This window comes from Perca fluviatilis, chromosome 5, assembly GCF_010015445.1.
Source record: "Perca fluviatilis chromosome 5, GENO_Pfluv_1.0, whole genome shotgun sequence".
NCBI classification, from domain to species: domain Eukaryota; kingdom Metazoa; phylum Chordata; class Actinopteri; order Perciformes; family Percidae; genus Perca; species Perca fluviatilis.
Window position 1 is genome coordinate 40,904,096 of NC_053116.1, and position 24,499 is coordinate 40,928,594.

Here is a 24,499-nt window from a genome sequence, read left to right on the forward strand (position 1 = left end):
GAGACACACACACAGAGAGAGACACACACACAGAGACACACACACATTAAGTGATGTAGTTAGCGCCGATGGTTCCGGAGCTCTCAGCTGGAAGAAGACCCAGACGCAGGTCTTTGAGTGATAGTTATTAACCTTTTGACCCACTTTCATCAGAACATTTGGCAGGGGTTACCACGGTTACGCATCTCCAACCAAAACCGCAACGAGGCTCACAGGAAGTGACATCATAGTGCCTCAGAGAAAGACGCACACCGCCGTTTAACTACACACACGTAGTGGACCGTTGAGTCTGTAGAGCAGAGGACGAGATTTCGGACGCAACCAGACAGGTAGCAGATATATGGTATGATATATAGCACACAGTATCATCTTATTCTGCATATAGTCCAGACCTTCCTCTACAGCGCTGTGGAGGAGGGTCTGGCTGGGCGGGACTACATTGGTTGTAAAATCTGGCCCAAACTATGTTGATAATCGATTAATCGTTGATGTAATTTTCCTTGAAAAAAATGGCAGAAAATGCTGTTTGCCACACACACACACACACACACACACACACACACACACACACACACACACACACACACACACACACACACATACAAACAAACACACAGAGAGACACACACACACACACACACACACACAAACACAAACACACAGAGAGACACACACACACACACACACACACACACACACACACACACACACACACACACAGAGACACACACACACACACACACACACACAAAAACAAACACACAGAGAGACACACACACACACACACACACACACACACACAAACACACAGAGACACACACACACACACACACACACACACACACACACACACACACACAGAGAGAAACACACACACACACACACACACACACACACACACACACACACACACACACACACACACACAGACATGGTTCCTGTATCTTCTACATATTCAGCATTATTTGCGTCTTGTTTTCTGAAGTTTTTAAAGCCGAAAACACAAAACGCAGCGACTGGAAAATCAACAAGCGACATCTGATTATACCGTATATCAATAACTTATTATGGTCTGTCAGGACCGTCCTGGCCCGCATCAGGCTGCACCCCGTAGGTAACGGACCTTCTTCACAGCAGACATGTTGACTTGTCATAGTAGGAGAAGCACAGCTGACATTGATAACCTTAACGATGGCTCAGTTCCATCAAGTGTCCCAGTAAGATATTTCAGGGAGTCAGCATGCACAATACCAGGGCCTCTCCTAAGTGGAATGCAGCCATCAGTAATGGTTTAATACCAGGACCTCTCCTAAGTGGAATGCAGCCATCAGTAATGGTTTAATACCAGGGCCTCTCCTAAGTGGAATGCAGCCATCAGTAATGGTTTAATACCAGGGTCTCTCCTAAGTGGAATGCAGCCATCAGTAATGGTTTAATACCAGGACCTCTCCTAAGTGGAATGCAGCCATCAGTAATGGTTTAATACCAGGACCTCTCCTAAGTGGAATGCAGCCATCAGTAATGGTTTAATACCAGGACCTCTCCTAAGTGGAATGCAGCCATCAGTAATGGTTTAGTACCAGGACCTCTCCTAAGTGGAATGCAGCCATCAGTAATGGTTTAATACCAGGACCTCTCCTAAGTGGAATGCAGCCATCAGTAATGGTCTTGAATACACCTGTGCTTTTCCTACTATGACATGTCAACATGTCTGCCGTGAAAAAGGTCTATAACCGATTATGGTCTGTCAGGACCGTCCTGGCCCGCATCAGGCTGCACCCCTGCAGTGATTCCTGTCAGCAGCCCTAACGTGTGTAGTCAGGCTACACAGCAATCCAAAAAATAAACACTGGTCACGAGTCCCACGCTTAGAGACCAAGTCGAGTCTGGAGTCCCAAACTGAGCGACTACAGCACTCCAGTCCGAGTCTCGGACCTCGAGTGCCCCTCTCTGGAAGTTCGGGGTCAGGTTTTTAGGTTTTGGAATAATTAGAAAGTGAGTTTGTGACTGACCTTTTCATCAAAGTCCAGAGTCCTGATCAGCATCTCCTGCAGAGTCTTCAGCACTTTGATACACAGCTTCTCCTCAGAACACATCAGGGCTTTGGTGTGCTGGATCAGCCTACACACACACACACACACACACACAACACACAGACACACACACACACACACACACAGAGACACACACACACACAGCACACACACACACACACACACACACACACATACACAGACACACACACACACACACACACACAGAGACACAGACAGACACACACACACACAGACACACACACACACACACACACAGACACAGACACACACACACACACACAGACACACACACAGACACACACACACACAGAGACACATACACACACACAGAGACACACACACACACACACACACACACACACACACACAGACACAACACACACACACACAGAGACACACACACAACACACACAGAGACACATACACATACACAGAGACACACACACACAACACACATACACATACACAGAGACACACACACACACAGAGAAAACACACACACACACACACACACACACACAGAGATACACACACACAGAGATACACAAAACACAGACACACACACAACAACATACACACCCAGAGACACACACAGACACACACAAACGACAACACACACACATCAGCTATAACCACCACACACACAACAATACACACACACACACACACAAACAAAAACAACAACACACAAGACAACAAACACACACACTCATCAACCACACACACACACACACAACACACACAAACAACAATACACAAACACAACACAACAACACACAAACACATACACAACACACACACAATACAACACAAAACACAAAACACACACAATAACACAAAATACACACAACAATACACAATAACACAACAACAACACACACAATAATACACACACACACAGAGACACACACACACACACACACACAAGTCAAGCAAATATTTATTTATATAGCACATTTGAGCAACAGGGCAATTCAAAGTATTTTACATAAAACATTAAAGAGCAGTTAGAAACTAATATAAAATTAAAAACAGATCAAAAACAACAATAAAATTCACACTGCAGTACAATAGCTCCATCTAGCATAAACTTCTGGTGTACTTACAAACTTTACAATCCATCGTTTTATGAGTGCATAACCTATTTGTACTACTTGTAGAAGTTTGGTATCATTTCGGGCATTATTAGTGGGGTAACTTACAAGATACATCACTGGGTCCATTAGCCTCTGTGCTAAGCTATTCAGCGGCTAACGCTACTCTACGCTAACTCTCCCAATGTTAGACCCAGGTGAAAAAAGCTTCTGGGGGGGTGTTTGGCTCGAGGTCATGGTGCAAAGGACCCTAGGGTGAATTACTCCGACCCATCCCTTTAAGGAACAGTGTGAAATACCCTATATAACCATTCTATCAGCCCTTTAAGGTGGTAATAGGCTGACTTTGTAATGGTCTTAACGTGGCTGTTAAGGTTCAGGTCGGGTCCAGGACTACACCCAGACTTCTGGCTTGTCTGTTGTTTTCAACATTGTCGTTTGAAGCTGAGCGCTGACTTTCAATCGTTCCTCTTTTGCTCCAAAAACAACCACCTCAGTTTTTTCGTGATTTAATTTAAGAAAGTTCTGGCACATCCAGTCGTTAATTTGATCAATGCACTTAGTCAGTTGTTAATAATAATAATAATTATAATAATACATTTTATTTGTATTGCACTTTACATTTCAGCAATCTCAAAGTGCTGCAGAGCATATCATAATACAATTTACTTAAGAAGATATAAATATAAAGTTAGCAGGAAAACCTATGAAATACATTTAGTAAAAAGCTGTCTTGAAAAGATATGTTTTGATTGTTGTATTGGACTATAGTCTCCAGGGCCCAGTTGTTCAAAAATCTTTATCTGGATCAAACTGATCTGGATTTGGAAATCCCATGTTTTGCTGTCCAGGATCTCCTGATCCAAAGGAACATTGGACTGGATCACTGGGATCCAAATACACAATGTGAGGATGACCAAACCCTGTTGACTGGAGCCTTAACGGAGCCAACAGTGTAGCCTGCTGGCTCAGCTCAGAACTACAGGTAAAGAACTACAGGGAGGCCCCTAATAGACACTGGTTGTTTTAATTTTAAGAAATAGAAACATTTTACATTCCTTATTTTGTTATGTTTGTTTGTTTACCATATCTCATTAGATGTGACATGCTTCACATGTGAAGACACGTAGTGTATATATCATCAGTAAACGAAAAAGAAAAAAATTTGTTTTATTTGGTTAAAAAAAACTACCGCATTACCATACCACACTACCACACTACCACACTACCACACTACCACACTACCACACTACCGCTACCACACTACCACACTACCACACACACACTAACCACACCACACTACACACACAACTACCACACTACAACACACTACACACCCTCACACTCACATACACACACCACAAACCCTCCCAAACCCACTACCCACTACATACCCACACTACCCCACCCATACCACCCCCCACTACACTACCCACACTCTAACACACCACCTCTAATACCCCACACCTACTCTCAACCTACCAATCTCCTACCCACCCCACCTCAACACAACCCCAACCCACCAACACTACACAAAACACCACCCAAAACAAACTCAACACCCACTACCTAAAACATACCACTCCACATCACATACAAATAACTACCCTACACTCCACACACCGCCCACACCTACATACACCCACCACAACACAACCACCACAAACCCACCCTAACACTACCCACCAACAACTCTCACTCACTACCACCCCCCCCCACCTCCACCACACACCTACTACACTCCCTACTCAACTACCACACTAACAAACAAAACCCACACACCAAACAAAACTCAAAACAAACACACCCCAAACACTAACTACACACAAATACTAACAAGACTACCGCACTACCACTACCACACTACCGCACTACCACACTACTGCACTACTGCACTACCGCACTACCGCTACCACACTACCACACTACCACACTACCACTACCACACTACCACACTACCACACTACTACACTACCACACTACCACACTACCGCTACCACACTACCGCTACCACACTACCACACTACCGCTACCACACTACCGCTACCACACTACCACACTACCGCTACCACACTACCACACTACCACACTACCACACTACCACACTACCACACTACCACACTACCACACTACCACACTACCACACTACCACACTACCACACTACCACACTACCACACTACGCACTACCACTACCCTACTATCAACACTACCACTACTCACACTACCATACATCCACTACCACACTACCACACTACCACACTCAACAAACCCACCACATCTATCATACACACTACTGCACTACCAAACACAACTATCAAGACTATCATACATACTACCAAGACTATCAAGACTACATACACTACATCACATCACAACACAACTATCAAGAACAACACAAGACTATCAAGACTATCAAGACTATCAGCACGCGACTACCAGACTACCACACTACATCAAGACCATCAACTCGCATATCAAGACTACCAGACTACAAACTACCACACTACAAGACTACCAAGACTACTCAAGATTCACATCAAGACTATCATACTGCATCACAGACTACTCACTACTACAAACTACCACACCACCACACACTACCAAGACTACCACACTACCACACTACTGAGTTTCCAATCCCCTAAAACAGAGACATTTGGAAAGAAAGGTCTAATATTTTGAGAAAAAAGTCACATATTTTTGTCCCAAACGTAGCAGTATATATATATATATATATATATATATAATTATTTTTTAGGGCATTTTAGGACTTTATTTGAAAAAGGTGAGAGAGAGAGAGAGAGAGAGAGAGAGAGAGCGAGAGGTAGTTGGGGAGCCAAAGTCTCAAAAATGTGTTGAACCTGACATGGTCTGCCATACTTTTTATTTGTTTTTTTCTGTTAACTTTGACCCTAAGAACCAATAATTGGAGCGTCTGCTCTACCGGAAATATCGCAAAGAATAATTGTGGCCATTTTAGTGTATGCATCCTTTATTTTCTTATCAGAAAAATGTAAAAAAATGATTATTTTCCTCAAATCCTCAGTGGGTTGGGTAGGCTGTCAATAAATGCATTCCAGATGCGCTGACCACATGTGCTGACAATATCCACTGAAAACATCATTCTTAAAACACATTTCTACACGATTTTGCATCAATTTAATGCAAAAAAAAGTAGAAGTTTTCGCACTTTTTTCCAGATATTTTCATCTTTACGTCATTGGCAATCAACTATTCCCCCAACTTATGACATCAGTCAATATGCCATTCTTTTCACCAAACAGTATACTCATTCCACAGAAAAAATGATAAAAATCCAACCAAAATCAATGGATTATTGAGCTTTTGAGACTTTGGCTCCCCGACTAAGGGGGCAGGACATTGAGCAAAGGGTTGCAGGTCGGAGTCAAACCTGCGGCCGCTGCATCGAGGAGTAGACCTGTATATATGTGCGCCTGCTCTACCAGGTGAGCTCCCCTGGCGCCCCCCCCCCAGCGTAGCGGTGTGTTTTTCGGGACCTACTTGGAGATGAAGCCTCCAGACTCACAGCGCTGGCGCGTGTCCGAGCCCTCCAGGAACAGCAGCTCAGGCTGATGGAGGACGTCCACCAGGACAGACAGCTCAGCATTCACCAGGGGCTTCAGACGCTGCTCCAGGGTGGTGATGATGTCCTGCAGGGACACAGGGACACACACAGGGACACAGGGACACACACACATATACACAGGGACAGAGACACACACAGGGACACAGGGACACACACATACACAGGGACACACACAGGGACACACACAGGGACAGAGACACACACAGGGACACACACACACATACACAGGGACAGAGACACACACAGGGACACACACACATATACACAGGGACAGAGACACACATATACACACACACAGGGACACACACAGGGACACACACAGGGACAGAGACACACAGGGACACACACACACATATACACACACAGGGACACACACACATATACACACACAGGGACACACAGGGACACACACACATATACACACACAGGGACACAGAGACACACACACACACACACACACACACACACACACACACACAGGGACACACACACAGGGACACACACACATATACACACACAGGGACACAGAGAAACACACACACACACACACACACACAGGGACACACACATAGGGACACACACACATATACACACACAGGGACACACAGGGACACACACACAGGGACACACACACATATACACACACAGGGACACACACAGGGACACACACATGTACACACACAGGGACACAGAGACACACACACACACACAACAGGGACACACACACATATACACACACAGGGACACACAGGGACACAGAGACACACACATACACAGAGACACACACACAGGGACACACAGGGACACACACACACAGACACAGACAGGGACACACACACACATACACACACAGACACTTTTAGAATTTGTATTCATGATTTAAATGTAATTTCTTTCTGTCTAATGTTGCGTTCATGTGTCGGTTATTTTAAACGTATTAGTCAGTTGCAGCTCGAGGGATTTATTTTGATTTTGATTGAACTGTTTATCTTGAAGAAGAGATTTCTATCTCAACGAGGATTTCCTCGTTAAATAAAGTAAATATAACGATAGAGTACTTATCATCATTTCATACTTCTTATCGGTCATATTCCCGTCTGGGAGGTCAGGCCTGTGATCAGTGTTGTACTGGTGTGGATGTATTTCCATATTTTGGGAGTATTAGTGCGTGTACCTGCAGTTTCTCTATGATGTTCTTGTAGTCCCAGGGGTTGCTAGGGACGATGGTCCTGGAGGACCGGGACAGGGACTTGTAGTTCGGGTTGGACCGGGACAGAGAGTTGAGAGAGGACGAGGCCAACACGGAGCTGATCTGGGCCTCCAGCTCCAGAGGGAGAGCAATGGACCGGCTCTTAGCTGCACACACACACACACACAGACAGAAACATACACACACACACACACACACACACACACACACACACACACACACAGACAGACACACACACACACACACACACACACACACACACACACACACACACACACACAAAGAGAGACATACACACACACACACACACACACACACACACAGACAGAGACATACACACACACACAATAATAAACACACATACACACACACACACACACAAAGAGAGACATACACACACACACACACACACACACACACACACACACATACAATAATACACACAATAATACACAATAACACAACATACAAAAAAATAATAAAACAATAATACACACAAATAATACAAACACACAAACAAAAAAAGAGAGATATACACAATACATACACACACAAAGAGAGACATACAACAATAATACACAATACACACAGACATAATAATACACACAATACAATAATACACAACACAAAGAGAGATATACACACACAACACACACAAAGAGAGACATCACACACACAACACACAATAATAACACACAACACACACAACAAACACAACACACACACACAACACAAAAAGAGAGACATATAATACACACAACAAACAACATAATAATACATCATCACACACAACAAAGAGAGACAAAAAAAAAATAAATAAAATAAAACACAAAAGAAGACATATACCACATCAATAATAGACATAATAATACACATCACAAAGAGACAAACACACAAAAAGAGACAATATACAACACAATAATATCAATACACAGAAGAGAGAACATATACCATACAACCAATAATTACTAACACTAACAGCTTCATTATATCACAGAAACACATGCACATCACATCACATCATCACAATACAACACACATCATCATCATCATCATATAACAATACCATTATCACATCATCACACATCTATCAATACCATCAATACCAATACATAAGCACAATACAACATATAACACCAACATCATCATATCATCATCAATATCATCATCATCAATAACAATACCAATCCAACACTCATTGTGAATCTGTTTCTGTGTTATATGTTGGTGGAAGAAACATTAGAGATCTTTTACTTAAGAAGAAGAAGAAATACTAGCAGGGCTCCAGACTGACTGTTTTCACTGGGAGCACACTGGCCCCCCAACTGAAAAGTTTAGGGGCGCAACCACAATATTTAGGGGCACACACCGTAAATCAACATGCTAACCAAATATTGACATTTATACTAATTTCCACTGTATTACTAATAAACACTTCAAATTTAGTTTCACATTTTATTTTGTACTTTTGAAGATGCAACATAGAAGGTAAACCGACAGCACCATCGCTGTCACGACAGTACAAATATATAAAAAATATACCAGCTCTAGTACAAATATATAAAAAATATACCAGCTCTAGTACAAATATATAAAAAATATACCAGCTCTAGTACAAATATATAAAAAATATACCAGCTCTAGTCTCCAGTCTACAATTACAATGAATTCAACTTAAAATTAAACATGCATTGTTTAGGCTACTAAACTAAACTAAAAATAAACCCCTCCCTCTCTCCTCCCAAACCTGCCTTACAACCTTGAATTGAATAATTATTCATTTCTTACTCACTGTAACTTTTATTATTATTTTTTAGCCTGTTTTATTTTCATCATGACCGCTTTTAATTTCTCTTTAATTAATGTAAAGCCCTTTGAATGTCCTTGTTGCTGAGAGGTGCTGTAGAACTCAAGCTGCCTTCAGCCTGTCAGTCAGTCCCCAGGGCAGATAAACCAACGCTGTGCCTGCTTGACTCACAGGAAGTGTAGCGTCAACAGCACCGCGACCTCTTTCGCCTCGATATTACTAGGCTCGTTGGAGATGAACTGCGCCTCGCCTGTAAAGTAGACGAGAGCAGCAGCGGGGGCGGGGACAAAAGTCCGCTCTCAAGTGGGACAGTTTTCAGCTGACTCCAGCAGCCTTCAGGCTGAACAGGAAGTGACACAAACACTGTGGTCCGATTCCGGTTTAATAAAATGTTATCAGACCCATATATCAGCTCCTACACAGTCTCCAGTTGTTTTTATTATGACAGAGTAGCTGTTAACATGCTCTACATGTGATCTGTTGCTGATTTTAATAAACAACAGACTGTAGATGATCTGTAATCTGAACAGATTTAGTCTCTCTGACTTCTAAACACAACTATCAGCAACACAACATGTGTTCTGTTCAGAATAAGCTTTTAAATCAGACAAATACCCTCCGAGTGTCAGTTAAAATCCCTCCGATTCCAAATCAATAAAAAGTTTATATAAAACGTCATCATGTTGAGTCGATTCTGAACCAATCAGCTGTTGGATCAGCTGAGAGGCCGGCGTTTCCCAGCATGCACTGGGTCCGCCTGCGTCCGCCTGGCTCTTGCAGTCGGTGAAAAGCAACTGCGCTACCTGCGTCTCAGAACTGCGGCCGCCTTGGTCTCGTGAGATTATCGTTGCCCACGTGTGCGTGACGTCAGAGCAAGTCGGGATCAAGTCGGACACAAATCTACCCAGCATGCATTGGGCGGCGATCGCCGGTGATCGATTCTGCGCAGATCTGGCTCATCTCCAACGAGCCTCATGTCATATCGCAGCAAACGCTGTATGTGTGAAGTTTTGAAAAAATGTAACCACACTTGTAACCACTTTATCGTCATTTCAGTGACTAACTGTGACTTCAACAAAACTGCAGAGCCGACGAGGACCTCTGCGCCTGTGTTCCGCTCTCTGTCACTATGCAGAGAGGACCATGGATGTATTACGGTGCGTTCTTTTTGTCTTGTAATCGCGACTAGCAGCTCGAGCGTGACGTCACATCCGTGTCGAAAATCAAATAACCACGGGTTGTTACTACGAGTCGGAGAAAAGATGTATTTTTGTAACATTTTTAGTAACATTTAGGATTATATTCACCCAGTTATTGACATATTACACACATATATCTCACAGTTTGATACATGAAAATTACGTTTTGATTAACGTTAACGTTAGGCTACTGCTCTGCTTTCTGCTCAAGACTCGGCTTAAAGCCATTGTTGTCATATAGCAACCGAGCGTCTCTAGCCAGTTTCAGCTGCACAAGCTACAACATAATTAATGAGGCGGTATTTAACTCCTAATAAAACTGTAGAGACATGCCTATAGGTAGCAGTATACAGCGCTATGTTTAACTCCTAATAAGACTGTAGGGACATGCCTATAGGTAGCAGTATACAGCGCTATGTTTAACTCCTAATAAGACTGTAGAGACATGTCTATAGGTAGCAGTATACAGCGCTATGTTTAACTCCTAATAAGACTGTAGAGACATGCCTATAGGTAGCAGTACACAGCGCTATGTTTAACTCCTAATAAGACTGTAGAGACATGCCTATAGGTAGCAGTATACAGCGCTATGTTTAACTCCTAATAAGACTGTAGAGACATGCCTATAGGTAGCAGTACACAGCTCGCGTTTAACTCCTAATAAGACTGTAGAGACATGCCTAAGGTAGCAGTATACAGCGCTATGTTTAACTCCTAATAAGACTGTAGGGACATGCCTATAGGTAGCAGTATACAGCGCATGTTTAACTCCTAATAAGACTGTAGAGACATGCCTATAGGTAGCAGTATAGCGCTATGTTTAACTCCTAATAAGACTGTAGAGACATGCCTATAGGTAGCAGTATACAGCGCATGTTTAACTCCTAATAAGACTGTAGAGACATGCCTATAGGTAGCAGTATACAGCGCTATGTTTAACTCCTAATAAGACCGAGACATGTCTATAGATAGCAGTACACAGCGCGCATGTTTAACTCCTAATAAGACCGTGAGACATGTCTATAGATAGCAGTACACCGCTATGTTTAACTCCTAATAAGACTGTAGAGACATGCCTATAGGTAGCAGTATACAGCTATGTTTAACTCCTAATCAGACTGTAGAGACATGCCTATAGGTAGCAGTATACAGCGCCATGTTTAACTCCTAATAAGACCGTGAGACATGCCTATAGGTAGCAGTATACAGCACTATGTTTAACTCCTAATAAGACTGTAGAGACATGCCTATAGGTAGCAGTATACAGCGCTATGTTTAACTCCTAATAAGACCCAGAGACATGCCTATAGGTAGCAGTATACAGCGCTATGTGTACGACTTCTTCATTTGGTTACAACAACGACAAAAGTGCTTAAAATTGTAGAAAACCACAATGTTTACTACGTGTGATGCACGACGTAGCCATCTTTGAAAGTGAGCTCGGGGTCCTCTGAGTTCAGACGACTTGACGAGTCGTATGTATACGACCTCGGGGGGCGTTCTTTTGCAACTTCCGGGTCGTAACTCCGGAAAACGACTCGTAGATCGACTTCGGTGGACAAAAATAACACACCATTAGGAGAAGACAGATAAGCTTTGTGCTTACACGCTCTCAGGTACCGAAATTTCCACGTTTAACGTTTTAAAAAGGGGGCAAATTTACTGGTCGCACATGTGCAACTGGATGTAAAATTTAGTCGCACACACACAAGTAAAAGTATGTAAGCATCATCAAGACATTGCACTTAAAGGACAATTCCGGCACAAAATGACCCTAGGGGTTAATACCATATGTGTACCGAGTCTACTGTTCTCTGGGACATGTTGTCATGGTAATCTAATGTGTCTCTAGCTTTAAACAAGCTAGCGCTAACCGCTGGTTAGCTGCTAACGCTAGATTTCAGGGCAGATGGTAAATCTCTATTTCTACACCACAAATAACAGTCCAAATCCACATCATAATATCAATGACGGGCGTCCCTACATGTAAACACAAGCACTGAGAACTTTGTAAGTGTACAGACAGTTTATTAAAAACATAGATTATAAAGACAGTACCGTTAATGTGGGCACCATCTTGGGAAACAGTCACGAGCAGTTGAACGACGAACATCGTGCAACCAGTAACCATTAACATAGCTCAAACAAGGCGTTCGTCGTTTGACTGGTCGTGACTGTTTCCCAAGATGGCCCCCGAGCGTAAACATGAACGTGAGTGTCTTTATAAATCTATGTTTTTAATAAACTGTCTGTACTTACAAAGTTCTCAGTGCTTGTGTTTACATGTAGGGACCCTCATGATGCTACCGTGGAAGTGTGGTGATATTTTGAGCCGTGTTAGTGGTATAAAATAGCAATTTACCATCTGCCCTGAAATCTAGCGTTAGCAGCTAACCAGCGGTTAGCGCTAGCTTGTTTCAAGCTAGAGACGCATTAGATTAGCATGACAACATGTCCCAGAGAACGGTCGACTCGGTACACATCTGTTATGCACCCTCACCTGTCATGGCCAGGGTCCTGATGCAGGTCTCCACCTGTCCCCGGTGCTGCTGCTGCAGCCAGGGACAGTCCAGCAGACGCACAGAGGACTGCAGCAGCTGGGTCATGATGGTGTGATGAGTCTGAGAGACAGAAAGAGAGAGAGACAGAGAGGGACAGGGAGAGAGAGAGAGAGAGAGAGAGAGAGAGAGAGAGAGAGAGAGAGAGAGAGAGAGAAAGAAAGAGAGAGAGTTAGTTGTAGTCTTGTAATGTGTGACCCTGTGTATGGTAGCCATGGCGTGACGCCATCATGGCGTGGTAGTGTTGCATTGCATGCTGGTCCTGACCTGCAGAGAGAGAGACAGACAGGCAGACAGAGAGAGAGACGAGAGAGAGAGAGACAGGCAGACAGAGAGAGAGACAGACAGAGGTCTGCAGTATTGCATGCTGGTCCTGACCTGCAGAGACGTGCTGTTCTCAGAGAACGGCGAGCTGAAGAAGGCGTGGATGGTGTCGAACACCACGTTGATGATGTATTTCTCCAGGATGGGATCGGAGAGACGCTTCTCTCGCTTGTTACACACCTGCAGAGAGACACACAGAGAAGCAGTGTGGAGTGAGGGTACTGTGATTGATTCCCTCCCAGCCTCATACTGGTCCGTCCCAGAGAGACAACCCGTAACTGTTTGGTGCTGTTACGGTGTATAGCATCCTCCTCATCTGGCTCATGTCCTGTACCGTTAATGTTGCTGCTAGCCTAGAAATCCAGACCACCCTAGAGGTAGTAAATGTAATTTGCAGCCAGGGTCGTCTAGCAACTCTCCGTTGGCTTGCGAGCTGGAAAAACCAAACTCTGGTCAGGCCAATCGCATCGTGTATAGAGTGGGTGGGCGGGGCTTATGGCTGCTGCTGCTGGTGAACAGAGGTCTTCTGGAAGACTTGGAGTTCAGCTTTTCTTTGAGAAAAGAACAAAGAACGGCTCTGAAGTCATTCTTAAAAAAGGAAGATGTGGGAATTTGAAAGACAACCGTTTATCCCGCCCCTCAGATTGAGCCCTGACCAATGGGGAGTTCCCAGACCCAACATCTGGATGTGGGGCTGGCTTGTCAGGCTAGTCTGCTGCTACTTCAGGGGCAAAACATTTTGGGTCCTATCCTGCACCCAGCGCAGCCCAAAGCCCGACGCGAGTGTCTCTGCTAGTTTAAGACCGACCCAGTTGTCAGTTTCCCGTCCAGCGCCCACGTCGTTTAAATAACAAATGCACCTGCACCTATCTGTGGTCCTACAGGGAGGTGTGTTCAGGTGCATTCTGGGTGTGCTGGTCTTACAGGGAGGTGTGTTCAGGTGCATTCTGGGCGTGCTGGTCTTACAGGGAGGTGTGTTCAGGTGCATTCTGGGCGTGCTGGTCTTACAGGGAGGTGTGTTCAGGTGCACTCTGGGAGTATTGCTATCTTGAGGCAGCGGGAAGTGATCGCACCATTGACCAACAAAAACCTGGTCTAAAGTCAATAACGCAGCATTTCATTGTTATTTTAACAGAGCATTAGTAAAATGCTCCTAGGCTCGTGCACAGCGCGCACACACACTATGCTTGTTACACACACAGGGACAGACACACACACACACACACACACACACACACATGCAGAAGATTACTAATAAAAATATTAGGGTGTAAATCCTCCATCATAACAGCAATGCTCCAAGGTCCAAACGCGCCTGGCTTTTAAAGGGAATGGGAGCTGATCTCTGATTGGTTGATTTCATGTTACGCCCAAAACACACCTCTGATTAATGAAGACACTAAGTACAACCCTTTAGGACCAGGTGCCCGGCGCACACAGACCCTCAGAATAGCAGAAGTGGATTTGGACACGCCCTAAACACACCTGCACCAGGCGCTCCACACCGTGACCTCAGATCGGTAAAATAGGGCCCTGAGAGTGTAGTTTAAATTCCATTTCCTTAATACCGTGTCTCCTTTACTGATTCACGTTTACACGGAGAATGACCACCAAGCAACCGTGCCGTCGTTGCTACGTGACTCGCCACAGAGACGGGGAATATATGAACCAAAGTGTGAAAGTTCTGCCACTAAACAATCATCGTTGCTTAAAAGGATACTCCACCATTTGTTGAAATAGGTCTTACCACGGTCTCCTCTAGCTGTAGATAGGTGAAATAGGTCTTATCATGGTCTCCTCTAGCTGTAGATAGGTGAAATAGTTCTTATCATGGTCTCCTCTAGGTGTAGATAGGTGAAATAGGTCTTATCATGGTCTCCTCTAGGTGTAGATAGGTGAAATAGAGCTTATCATGGTCTCCTCTAGGTGTAGATAGGTGAAATAGGTCTTATCACGGTCTCCTCTAGGTGTAGATAGGTGATATAGAGCTTATCATGGTCTCCTCTAGGTGTAGATAGGTGAAATAGGTCTTATCACGGTCTCCTCTAGCTGTAGATAGGTGAAATAGGTCTTATCATGGTCTCCTCTAGGTGTAGATAGGTGAAATAGGTCTTATCATGGTCTCCTCTAGGTGTAGATAGGTGAAATAGAGCTTATCATGGTCTCCTCTAGGTGTAGATAGGTGAAATAGGTCTTATCACGGTCTCCTCTAGCTGTAGATAGGTGAAATAGGTCTTATCATGGTCTCCTCTAGGTGTAGATAGGTGAAATAGGTCTTATCATGGTCTCCTCTAGGTGTAGATAGGTGAAATAGTTCTTATCATGGTCTCCTCTAGCTGTAGATAGGTGAAATAGGTCTTATCATGGTCTCCTCTAGGTGTAGATAGGTGAAATAGGTCTTATCACGGTCTCCTCTAGCTGTAGATAGGTGAAATAGGTCTTATCATGGTCTCCTCTAGGTGTAGATAGGTGAAATAGGTCTTATCATGGTCTCCTCTAGCTGTAGATAGGTGAAATAGGTCTTATCATGGTCTCCTCTAGCTGTAGATAGGTGGGCCAACCTATTTTTTGTGCATGCATCGTTTTAGTCCGGTGCAACACCGGCAGCGCCGCTGCTAGTTAGCTTAGCGTAGTGAATGGAATCCTATGTTGCCGGTTAGCATGTTGTGAGTAAAAGTGAGCCGACAAAAGACAACAAAACAACCTAATTACTTGCACTGAGACAAAAAATACATTGGCCCCCCTATCTACAGCCAGGGGAGACCATGATAACACCTATTTCACCTATCTACAGCCAGGGTAGACCGTGGTAAGAACTATTTCAACAAACGGTGGCGTATCCCTTTAACGTTATCCTGGCACTTTGGTAAGTAACTAGACCTGTCCTGGGGGGTATACAGGAACCCTAGACCTGTCCTGGGGGGTATACAGGAACCCTAGACCTGTCCTGGGGGGTATACAGGAACCCTAGACCTGTCCTGGGGGGTATACAGGAACCCTAGACCTGTCCTGGGGGGTATACGGTGTATATCTGTGTATCACGTGGACAACATACACTGTGGGTGGGGATGACGTATGTAGAAAGGGATCACTGAGTACTCTGTAGTACTGTAGTATTAGTAGTAGTATTACCCGGGCCATGTCCACTGAGTACTCTGTAGTACTGTAGTAGTAGTAGTAGTAGTAGTAGTATTACCCGGGCCATGTCCACGGTGAAGTCCTCAAACAGGTTCCAGATGTGATTGGACGTGTAGATCTCCTTCATCTCCACCTCGGTGTCCACGTAGCAGTGGTTCACAAAGTTCACATAGGCCACCTTCACCTGAGAGACAGACAGGCAGAGAGACAGACAGGCAGAGAGAGAGACAGACAGATAGAGAGACAGACAGACAGAGAGACAGACAGAGAGAGATACAGAGAGAGAGAGAGAGAGAGAGAGAGAGAGAGAGAGAGACAGACAGAGACAGATACAGAGAGAGAGAGACAGAGAGAGACAGACAAACAAACAGAGAGAGAGAGAGACACACAGAGAGATAGAGACAGAGACATACAGAGAGAGAGAGAGAAAGAGAGAGAGACAGACAGAGACAGATACAGAGAGAGAGAGACAGAGAGAGACAGACAAACAGAGAGAGAGAGAGACACACACAGAGAGAGAGAAAGAGAGAGAGAGACAGAGAGAGTATCATAAGCTTTCTCACTGTCGACATAAAACCCTAAAAAAGTCATAGAAAAAGCAACAAAGTGCAAAAAACATTGTGCGTGTGTGTGTCTGTGTGTGTGTCTGTATATGTGTGTGATGCCACGTCACATCCCGCAACGTCCTGCTGTGATGTTCATACGCACAGAGTAGTCAGGATCCGGTATTGGAGACTGCACTACTCAGTATGACACGATGTGCCCTGCTATGACATGAACTTCCATGATAACCTTCGAAGTCACTGTTCCATTATGTTCCATTATCTTTAATGTGACTATTATCATCACTGTTCATCACACCCCCAACCGGCCCGTCAGACACCGCCTACCAAGAGTCTGGGTCTGCCGAGGTTTCTTCCTAAAAGGGAGTTTTTCCTCGCCACTGTCGCAATAGCCACCGCTAATGCTTCCTCTTGAGGGAATTACTGTAATTGTTGGGGCTTTGGAATTTATAGTGTGTGGTCTAGACCTACTCTATCTGTAAAGTGTCTCAAGATAACTATTGTTATGATTTGATACTATAAATAAATTGAATTGAATTGAATTATGATGTTATAATGTTATGATGTTATAATGTTATGATGTTATGTTATGATGTTTTAATGTTATAATGTTATGATGTTATGATGTTATAATGTTATGATGTTATTATGTTATAATGTTATGATTTTATTATGTTATAATGTTATGATGTTATGTTATGATGTTTTAATGTTATAATGTTATGATGTTTTAATGTTATAATGTTACGATGTTATGATGTTATAATGTTATGATTTTAAGATGTTATGATGTGTCACTTGTTGAGCCAAGTCAGCCTATATGTCAAATAAAACTCAAAGAAAAGACACATGTTCTGACAAATTTGTATTGACAAACAAACAAAGAAAGCAATTTGTAAGTCATGTAAAAATGTTTCAGCACCACGGACAGCGACAGCTGATGGACAGCGATGGTGCTGAACAGGCCAAGAGAGCTCAATCAGTGCCACGCTATATAACTGACACGGCATTATTATACTGTATTGAACACAACGTTTGTTTACAACTCCATAGGTAGGCTTCAGGTGCTACATGACTTATTCATAACTAAAATAGAAATTCTTGGATGATTTTTTTTCTTACCATTTTGTTGTCTGCTTAACGATCTTCAAGAACAAATACCTCTAACAAAACTATATACATATCATGGTCCCTTATTACATCTTCATCCTCCTCTCCTTCATGGTGGCAAATCTGCCAACCACTCTGTCCTTGTCGATATGTATGTCCCGCTCCACACACAGCCAGGTGAGATGGGACAGTCTGGCCTCATCCACGCACCCACGCAAGTCTGTCTTCATGAGCCGCAGACGGCTGAAACTTCGTATTCGAATACAATGCACGAAAAGAGCGAAACTCCTCCACTGCGTCTTCTGAGTAGAAACGGGCCAGCTCAAGCATTTGCTCCTCAGCATCAGGGTGCTCAAACCGCTTTGGGCAGAGGACTGCCAACAGTTTGGCCATTTTTTGAAGTCTGAAAATCGACTTTCAAACTGCCCCACAAAAACATCCAGAATGTAAAAATAAATTTCCGCTTTGAAGCGGCGTCTGCTGTCCTCAATCTGGTCGTCCTCTGCGTCCTCGTCAAAATGCCTTTTTCTCTTGTGAATCCTCTGCTCCGCAAACTCGGTGGCTGCGTGGCTTTCTCTGGCCAGACTTCTTGCTGTGTTCTCCATGCTCTGTTCTCCATGCTGTGTTCTCCATGCTGTGTTCTCCATGCTCTGTTCTCCATGCTGTGTTCTCCATGCTCTGTTCTCCATGCTGTGTTCTCCATGCTGTGTTCTCCATGCTGTGTTCTCCATGCTGTGTTCTCCATGCTCTGTTCTCCATGCTGTGTTCTCCATGCTGTGTTCTCCATGCTGTGTTCTCCATGCTCTGTTCTCCATGCTCTGTTCTCCATGCTCTGTTCTCCATGCTGTGTTCTCCATGCTGTGTTCTCCATGCTGTGTTCTCCATGCTGTGTTCTCCATGCTCTGTTCTCCATGCTCTGTTCTCCATGCTGTGTTCTCCATGCTCTGTTCTCCATGCTCTGTTCTCCATGCTCTGTTCTCCATGCTCTGTTCTCCATGCTGTGTTCTCCATGCTGTGTTCTCCATGCTGTCAAAGGCTTCTTCTGTGCCTAACTCTCTGATCTGAGCCACCGTACTGTCAATAAGATTCACAGCAGTGTTGACATCCAGTGACTCTTTTTGGAGGTAATTCGACAGGATGTATGTCCTCTTCAGCAAATCGTTCCAAAACACCAACATGAACATGAATTCCAATTTGCTGAGTTTTGACAGCAGGCCGTCAGCTTCAGAGGCCAACCTTGGCTGTGCTGTTGTGGTGGTGTTGGATACGGCTCAGGGCTTTGAGAATGGCTGGGAGGCTCTGGATCACTCACCTTGTGTCCAAAAGGCTTTTCAGCGTAAGAACGGTTCTTTCCATTTGCATGATTTCCTGTTCCTCCTCCAGTATTTTAAATCTTGGAAGGCTTGAAGTTAAAAAACAGTACAAGGTCTCAAGTGTACCGAAAAAAACTTTAGCGCTACACAAACAACACGCAGCATCCATAAGAGTTAGATTGAGGTTGTGTGCGCAGCAGTGGACATGAAATGCCTTTTCTGAGCAGTTTGGCTTGACCCTGGCTCGCAGCCCCGTTACCTGCCCTGACATCGTTCTGGCACCGCCATATGCTCGTCCCCTCAGATCCTTTACATTAAGACCAAGGTCTGTATATGTGTGTGTGTGTGTGTGTCTCTGTGTGTGTGTGTGTGTGTGTGTGTGTGTGTGTGTGTGTGTGTGTGTGTGTGTGTGTGTGTGTGTGTGTGTATCTGTGTGTGTGTGTGTGTGTGTGTGTATCTGTGTGAGTGTGTGTGTGTATCTGTGTGTGTGTGTGTGTGTATCTGTGTGTGTCTGTGTGTGTCTCTGTGTGTGTGTGTGTGTATCTGTGTGTGTCTGTGTGTGTGTGTGTCTCTGTGTGTGTCTCTGTGTGTGTGTGTGTGTGTGTGTGTCTCTGTGTGTGTGTGTCTCTGTGTGTGTATCCCCCTCCCTACCTCTGTGATGCAGTCCTCGTGTGTGACCACTCTGACCACGTCCTCCAGCGGGAGCAGCGAGGTACATTTGATCTCGGTGTAAACGTTCTTCCCCTCAGCGCAGGCCGCCAGCAGCTCCACCAGAGAGATGTGGTACCTGGGGGGTCCAACATGCAGAGGGGGGGGGGTCAACATCAATCATCTGTTTATGGGTCCTATGTTAACGTTCTAAACTCACGGCCTGAAGCGCCTGGTGCAGGTGTGTTTAGGGCGTAACATGCAATCAACCAATCAGAGATCATCTCCCATTCCCTTTAAAAGCCATTTTGGACCTTGGAGCATTGCTGTTATGATGGAGGATTTACACCCTAATATTTTTATTAGTAATCTTCTGCATGTGTGTGTGTGTGTGTGTGTGTGTGTGTGTGTGTGTGTGTGTGTGTGCTGCTGCTGCTTGCGTCCCTGTGTGTGTGTGTGTGTGTGTGTGTGTGTGTGTGTGTGTGCTGCTGTGTGTCCCTGTGTGTGTAACAAGCATAGTGTGTGTGCTCTGTGCACGAGCCTAGGAGCATTTTACTAACGCTCTGTTAAAATAACAATGAAATGCTGCGTTATTGACTTTAGACCAGGTTTTTGTTGGTCAATGGTGCCATCACTTCCAGCTGCCTCAAGATGCTAGTACTTCCAGAATGCACCTGAACACACCTCCCTGTAAGACCAGCACGCCCAGAATGCACCTGAACACACCTCCCTGTAAGACCAGCACGCCCAGAATGCACCTGAACACACCTCCCTGTAAGACCATGGGCCACAGATGGTCTTACAGGTTTATTTGTTATTTAAACAGGCGCTGGATGGGAAACTGACAACTGACAACTACCCCCCCCCCCCCTCTAAGGTTTAGATGTATGAGCGATGGTTACCTGAGCGGGCTGCTCTCTCCGACCCCCTCCCTGCTCTCCGCCATCAGCTCCAGCATCACGTTGAAGGAAGTCTTGTCGTTGTAAAAGACGACCACGTCCTCGCCAGCGTTGGTTAACTGCACACAGAGAGACCGCAGCGTTACAGTAGGGCTGGGCGATATGGACAACATCAGATATCGCGATATTCTTGTCCTAATACCTCGATTTTGATATTGTGGTGATATTATAGGGTTGACTATTGGTGCTTTAACAAAATATCTTCACACTTAGATTTAAGATATGTAATCTTCAGTAATGTGGACATAATGTCTGGGTAAAAAATAATAGAACAGATAGAGGAGAAAATGACATCACTTTACTGTAAGGCAGCCTTTAAAACCAGGACAAGACACTTAAGCCATTTACGATATTACGATTTACAAAATCTAAGACGATATCTTGTCATGGTTTGGGTTTCTGTTGGTTTTGAGGAGGTTCTTGTTTCCTGTTTTTGTTGTGTATTTATTCTGTTGTAGCCCGTGTTTCCTCCCTTGTCTTGTCTAGCTGTAGTTCCTGTCTCGTTTTCCTGTCTGTCTGTATGTTCTGTTTCCTGTTTTATTTTGACGGTCTGGTTTCTGTCTTGTCTTGTCTGATTTACCTCCTGTGTTTTCCCTCCCCTGTGATTGCCCGGATGTGTTTCACCTGTTGTGTCACCTGTCCCTCGTTAGTCCTCGTTACCTGGTGTATTTGGTCTCTGTGTTGTGCTTGTCTGCTGTTGGATTCTTGTTTCTGTTTAGTGTGTCTCTGTTAGTGAGCCTTGTGTTAGTATGGTGGTTCCTGTCGTGTGTTTCCCTGTCATGTGAAATAAATCTCTTGTTGAACTGCATTTGGGTCCAAGCCTCATCAAAGACACACACACACACACACACATAACACACACACATAACACACACACACACATCCTCTCCTACGTTGGTTAACTGCAGACAGAGAGACAGCAGCAGCGTTACATCACCAGCCAATCAGACACTGACACATTTCGGCGCCGCGTGGCGGTCCTCACCTCGGTCATGATCATGTCCTGGCACTTCTTGACGTACTTGCCCTCGGCCTTGATGATGGTGTGCAGGAAGTTGAGGTACTGGACGTGGCGCCCGTGCGTGGCCAGGCAGTGGATGAAGTGCTGCAGCACGCTCTCTGAGATCTCGCTGCACAGCTGGTAGTTGTTACAGAAGATGTGCTGCACCGTCTCGGCCTCCAGCAGCTGATCGCGCACACACAGGAGGAAACAGACTTTACTCTGACTTTTACTGGAGCTGTTTTACAAAATGTTGCGTTCGTGGACGCTCGGAAATATGTTAATCCGACAAACAGCTTCTTTCTAGGTTCAGTGGTTTTTTTTTGGGGCGATTTAAAAAAAAAAAGCTTTTTCAAACCTGCCTTGCTCGATCGTATGATCATTCATTCAATAAGTCAACTTAGTGTGTGTGTGTGTGTATGTGTGTGTGTGTGTGTCTGTTTGTCTGTATGTATGTGTGTGTGTGTGTGTGTGTGTGTGTGTCTGTTTTACTGTATTTGTGTGTGTGTGTGTGTGTGTGTGTGTGTGTGTGTGTGTGTGTGTGTGTGTGGGTGGGTGTCTGTCTGTGTGTGTGTGTGTGTGTGTGTGTGTGTGTGTTTGTCTGTGTGTGTGTGTGTGTGTGTGTGTGTGTGTGTCTGTCTGTGTGTGTGTGTGTCCCTGTGTGTCTGTGTGTGTGTCTGTGTGTGTCTGTGTGTGTGTGTGTGTGTGTCTGTCTGTGTGTGTGTGTCTGTGTGTGTGTCTGTGTTTGTCTGTGTGTGTGTGTGTGTGTGTGTGTGTGTGTGTGTGTGTGTCTGTCTGTGTGTGTGTGTGTGTCCCTGTGTGTCTGTGTGTGTGTGTGTGTGTATCTGTCTGTGCAACACAGCTCTGGCAAATGTAATCATTACGATGTTCCAAAACCTGCCGGCAGGTTTGAAAAAGCATGTTTTATTTAGGAAAATCTCCCAAAAAAAACCACTCAACCTCGAAACATACTTCCGAGCGTCCATGAATGCAACATTTTGTAAAATAGCTCCAAAGTTAAGCCAGAAAACCACTAACTGGACTTCAAATATTTGCAAAAGATCAACCATTTGCATGATCAAGAAGCTGAATAATACATAAAATTCTACGCTCTTCTAGCTTCACGGCAGCAGCCATATATTTACTGTATGACGTATAGCCATATAAAGCCATATAAATATGTGATAAAAATTCATCCAATCCGCCACTGAGACTGCAAAGCAAAGGAGAACAACAGAAAGACAGCAGACTGCCAATCATTTGGTTATTTAGTTTGGGAAATATCACACAAACAACAGAGCTCGAAGCGATGTATTTAGAATGATTTTTAACCTTGTTCTTGTAGTTCTAACCAGCTAAAATGTTTTTGTCAATAACTCGTCTGATCTCCATCCTGAGTGTAAGAGAAGTGCTGAGTGATGGAGCAGCGTACCCCAGGGTTGAGGAACAGGGTCAGGTTCTTGTGCAGCAGAGTCTGGTTCTCCTGGTTCCCCGTACAGAACTTCTGGAGGAACAGGTGAGTGTACCGGATGATCTCCTGCATCTTCACATCATGCTGCAGACAAACAAAAAAAAAAAAAAAAAAAAAAAAAAAAAAAAAAAAAAAAAAAAAAAAAAAAAAAAAAAAAAAAAAAAAAAAAAAAAAAAAAAAAAAAAAAAAAAAAAAAAAAAAAAAAAAAAAAAAAAAAAAAAAAAAAAAAAAAAAAAAAAAAAAAAAAAAAATACACACACACACACACACACACAGATACACAAACACACAAACACACACACACACAATAAGATACACACACACACACACATACACACAGAAACACACACACAGATACACAAACACACACAATAAGATACACACACACACACACACATACACACACACAGATACACACACACAGATACACAAACACACAC

General features: G+C 44.1%; 1 protein-coding gene across 1 annotated transcript in view; it reads right to left on the reverse strand.

Annotated features, from left to right (window-relative positions):
- The window catches only part of itpr3 (inositol 1,4,5-trisphosphate receptor, type 3), a 180,267-nt gene that overhangs the window by 58,888 nt on the left and 96,880 nt on the right, over positions 1–24,499 (reverse strand). Inside the window, 10 exon segments of the mRNA XM_039800493.1 lie at positions 2,013–2,121; positions 6,675–6,823; positions 7,934–8,115; positions 13,476–13,596; positions 13,912–14,037; positions 17,054–17,179; positions 20,633–20,768; positions 21,532–21,647; positions 22,574–22,774; positions 24,021–24,143. Of these exon segments, the coding sequence (XP_039656427.1) occupies positions 2,013–2,121; positions 6,675–6,823; positions 7,934–8,115; positions 13,476–13,596; positions 13,912–14,037; positions 17,054–17,179; positions 20,633–20,768; positions 21,532–21,647; positions 22,574–22,774; positions 24,021–24,143 (1,389 nt within the window).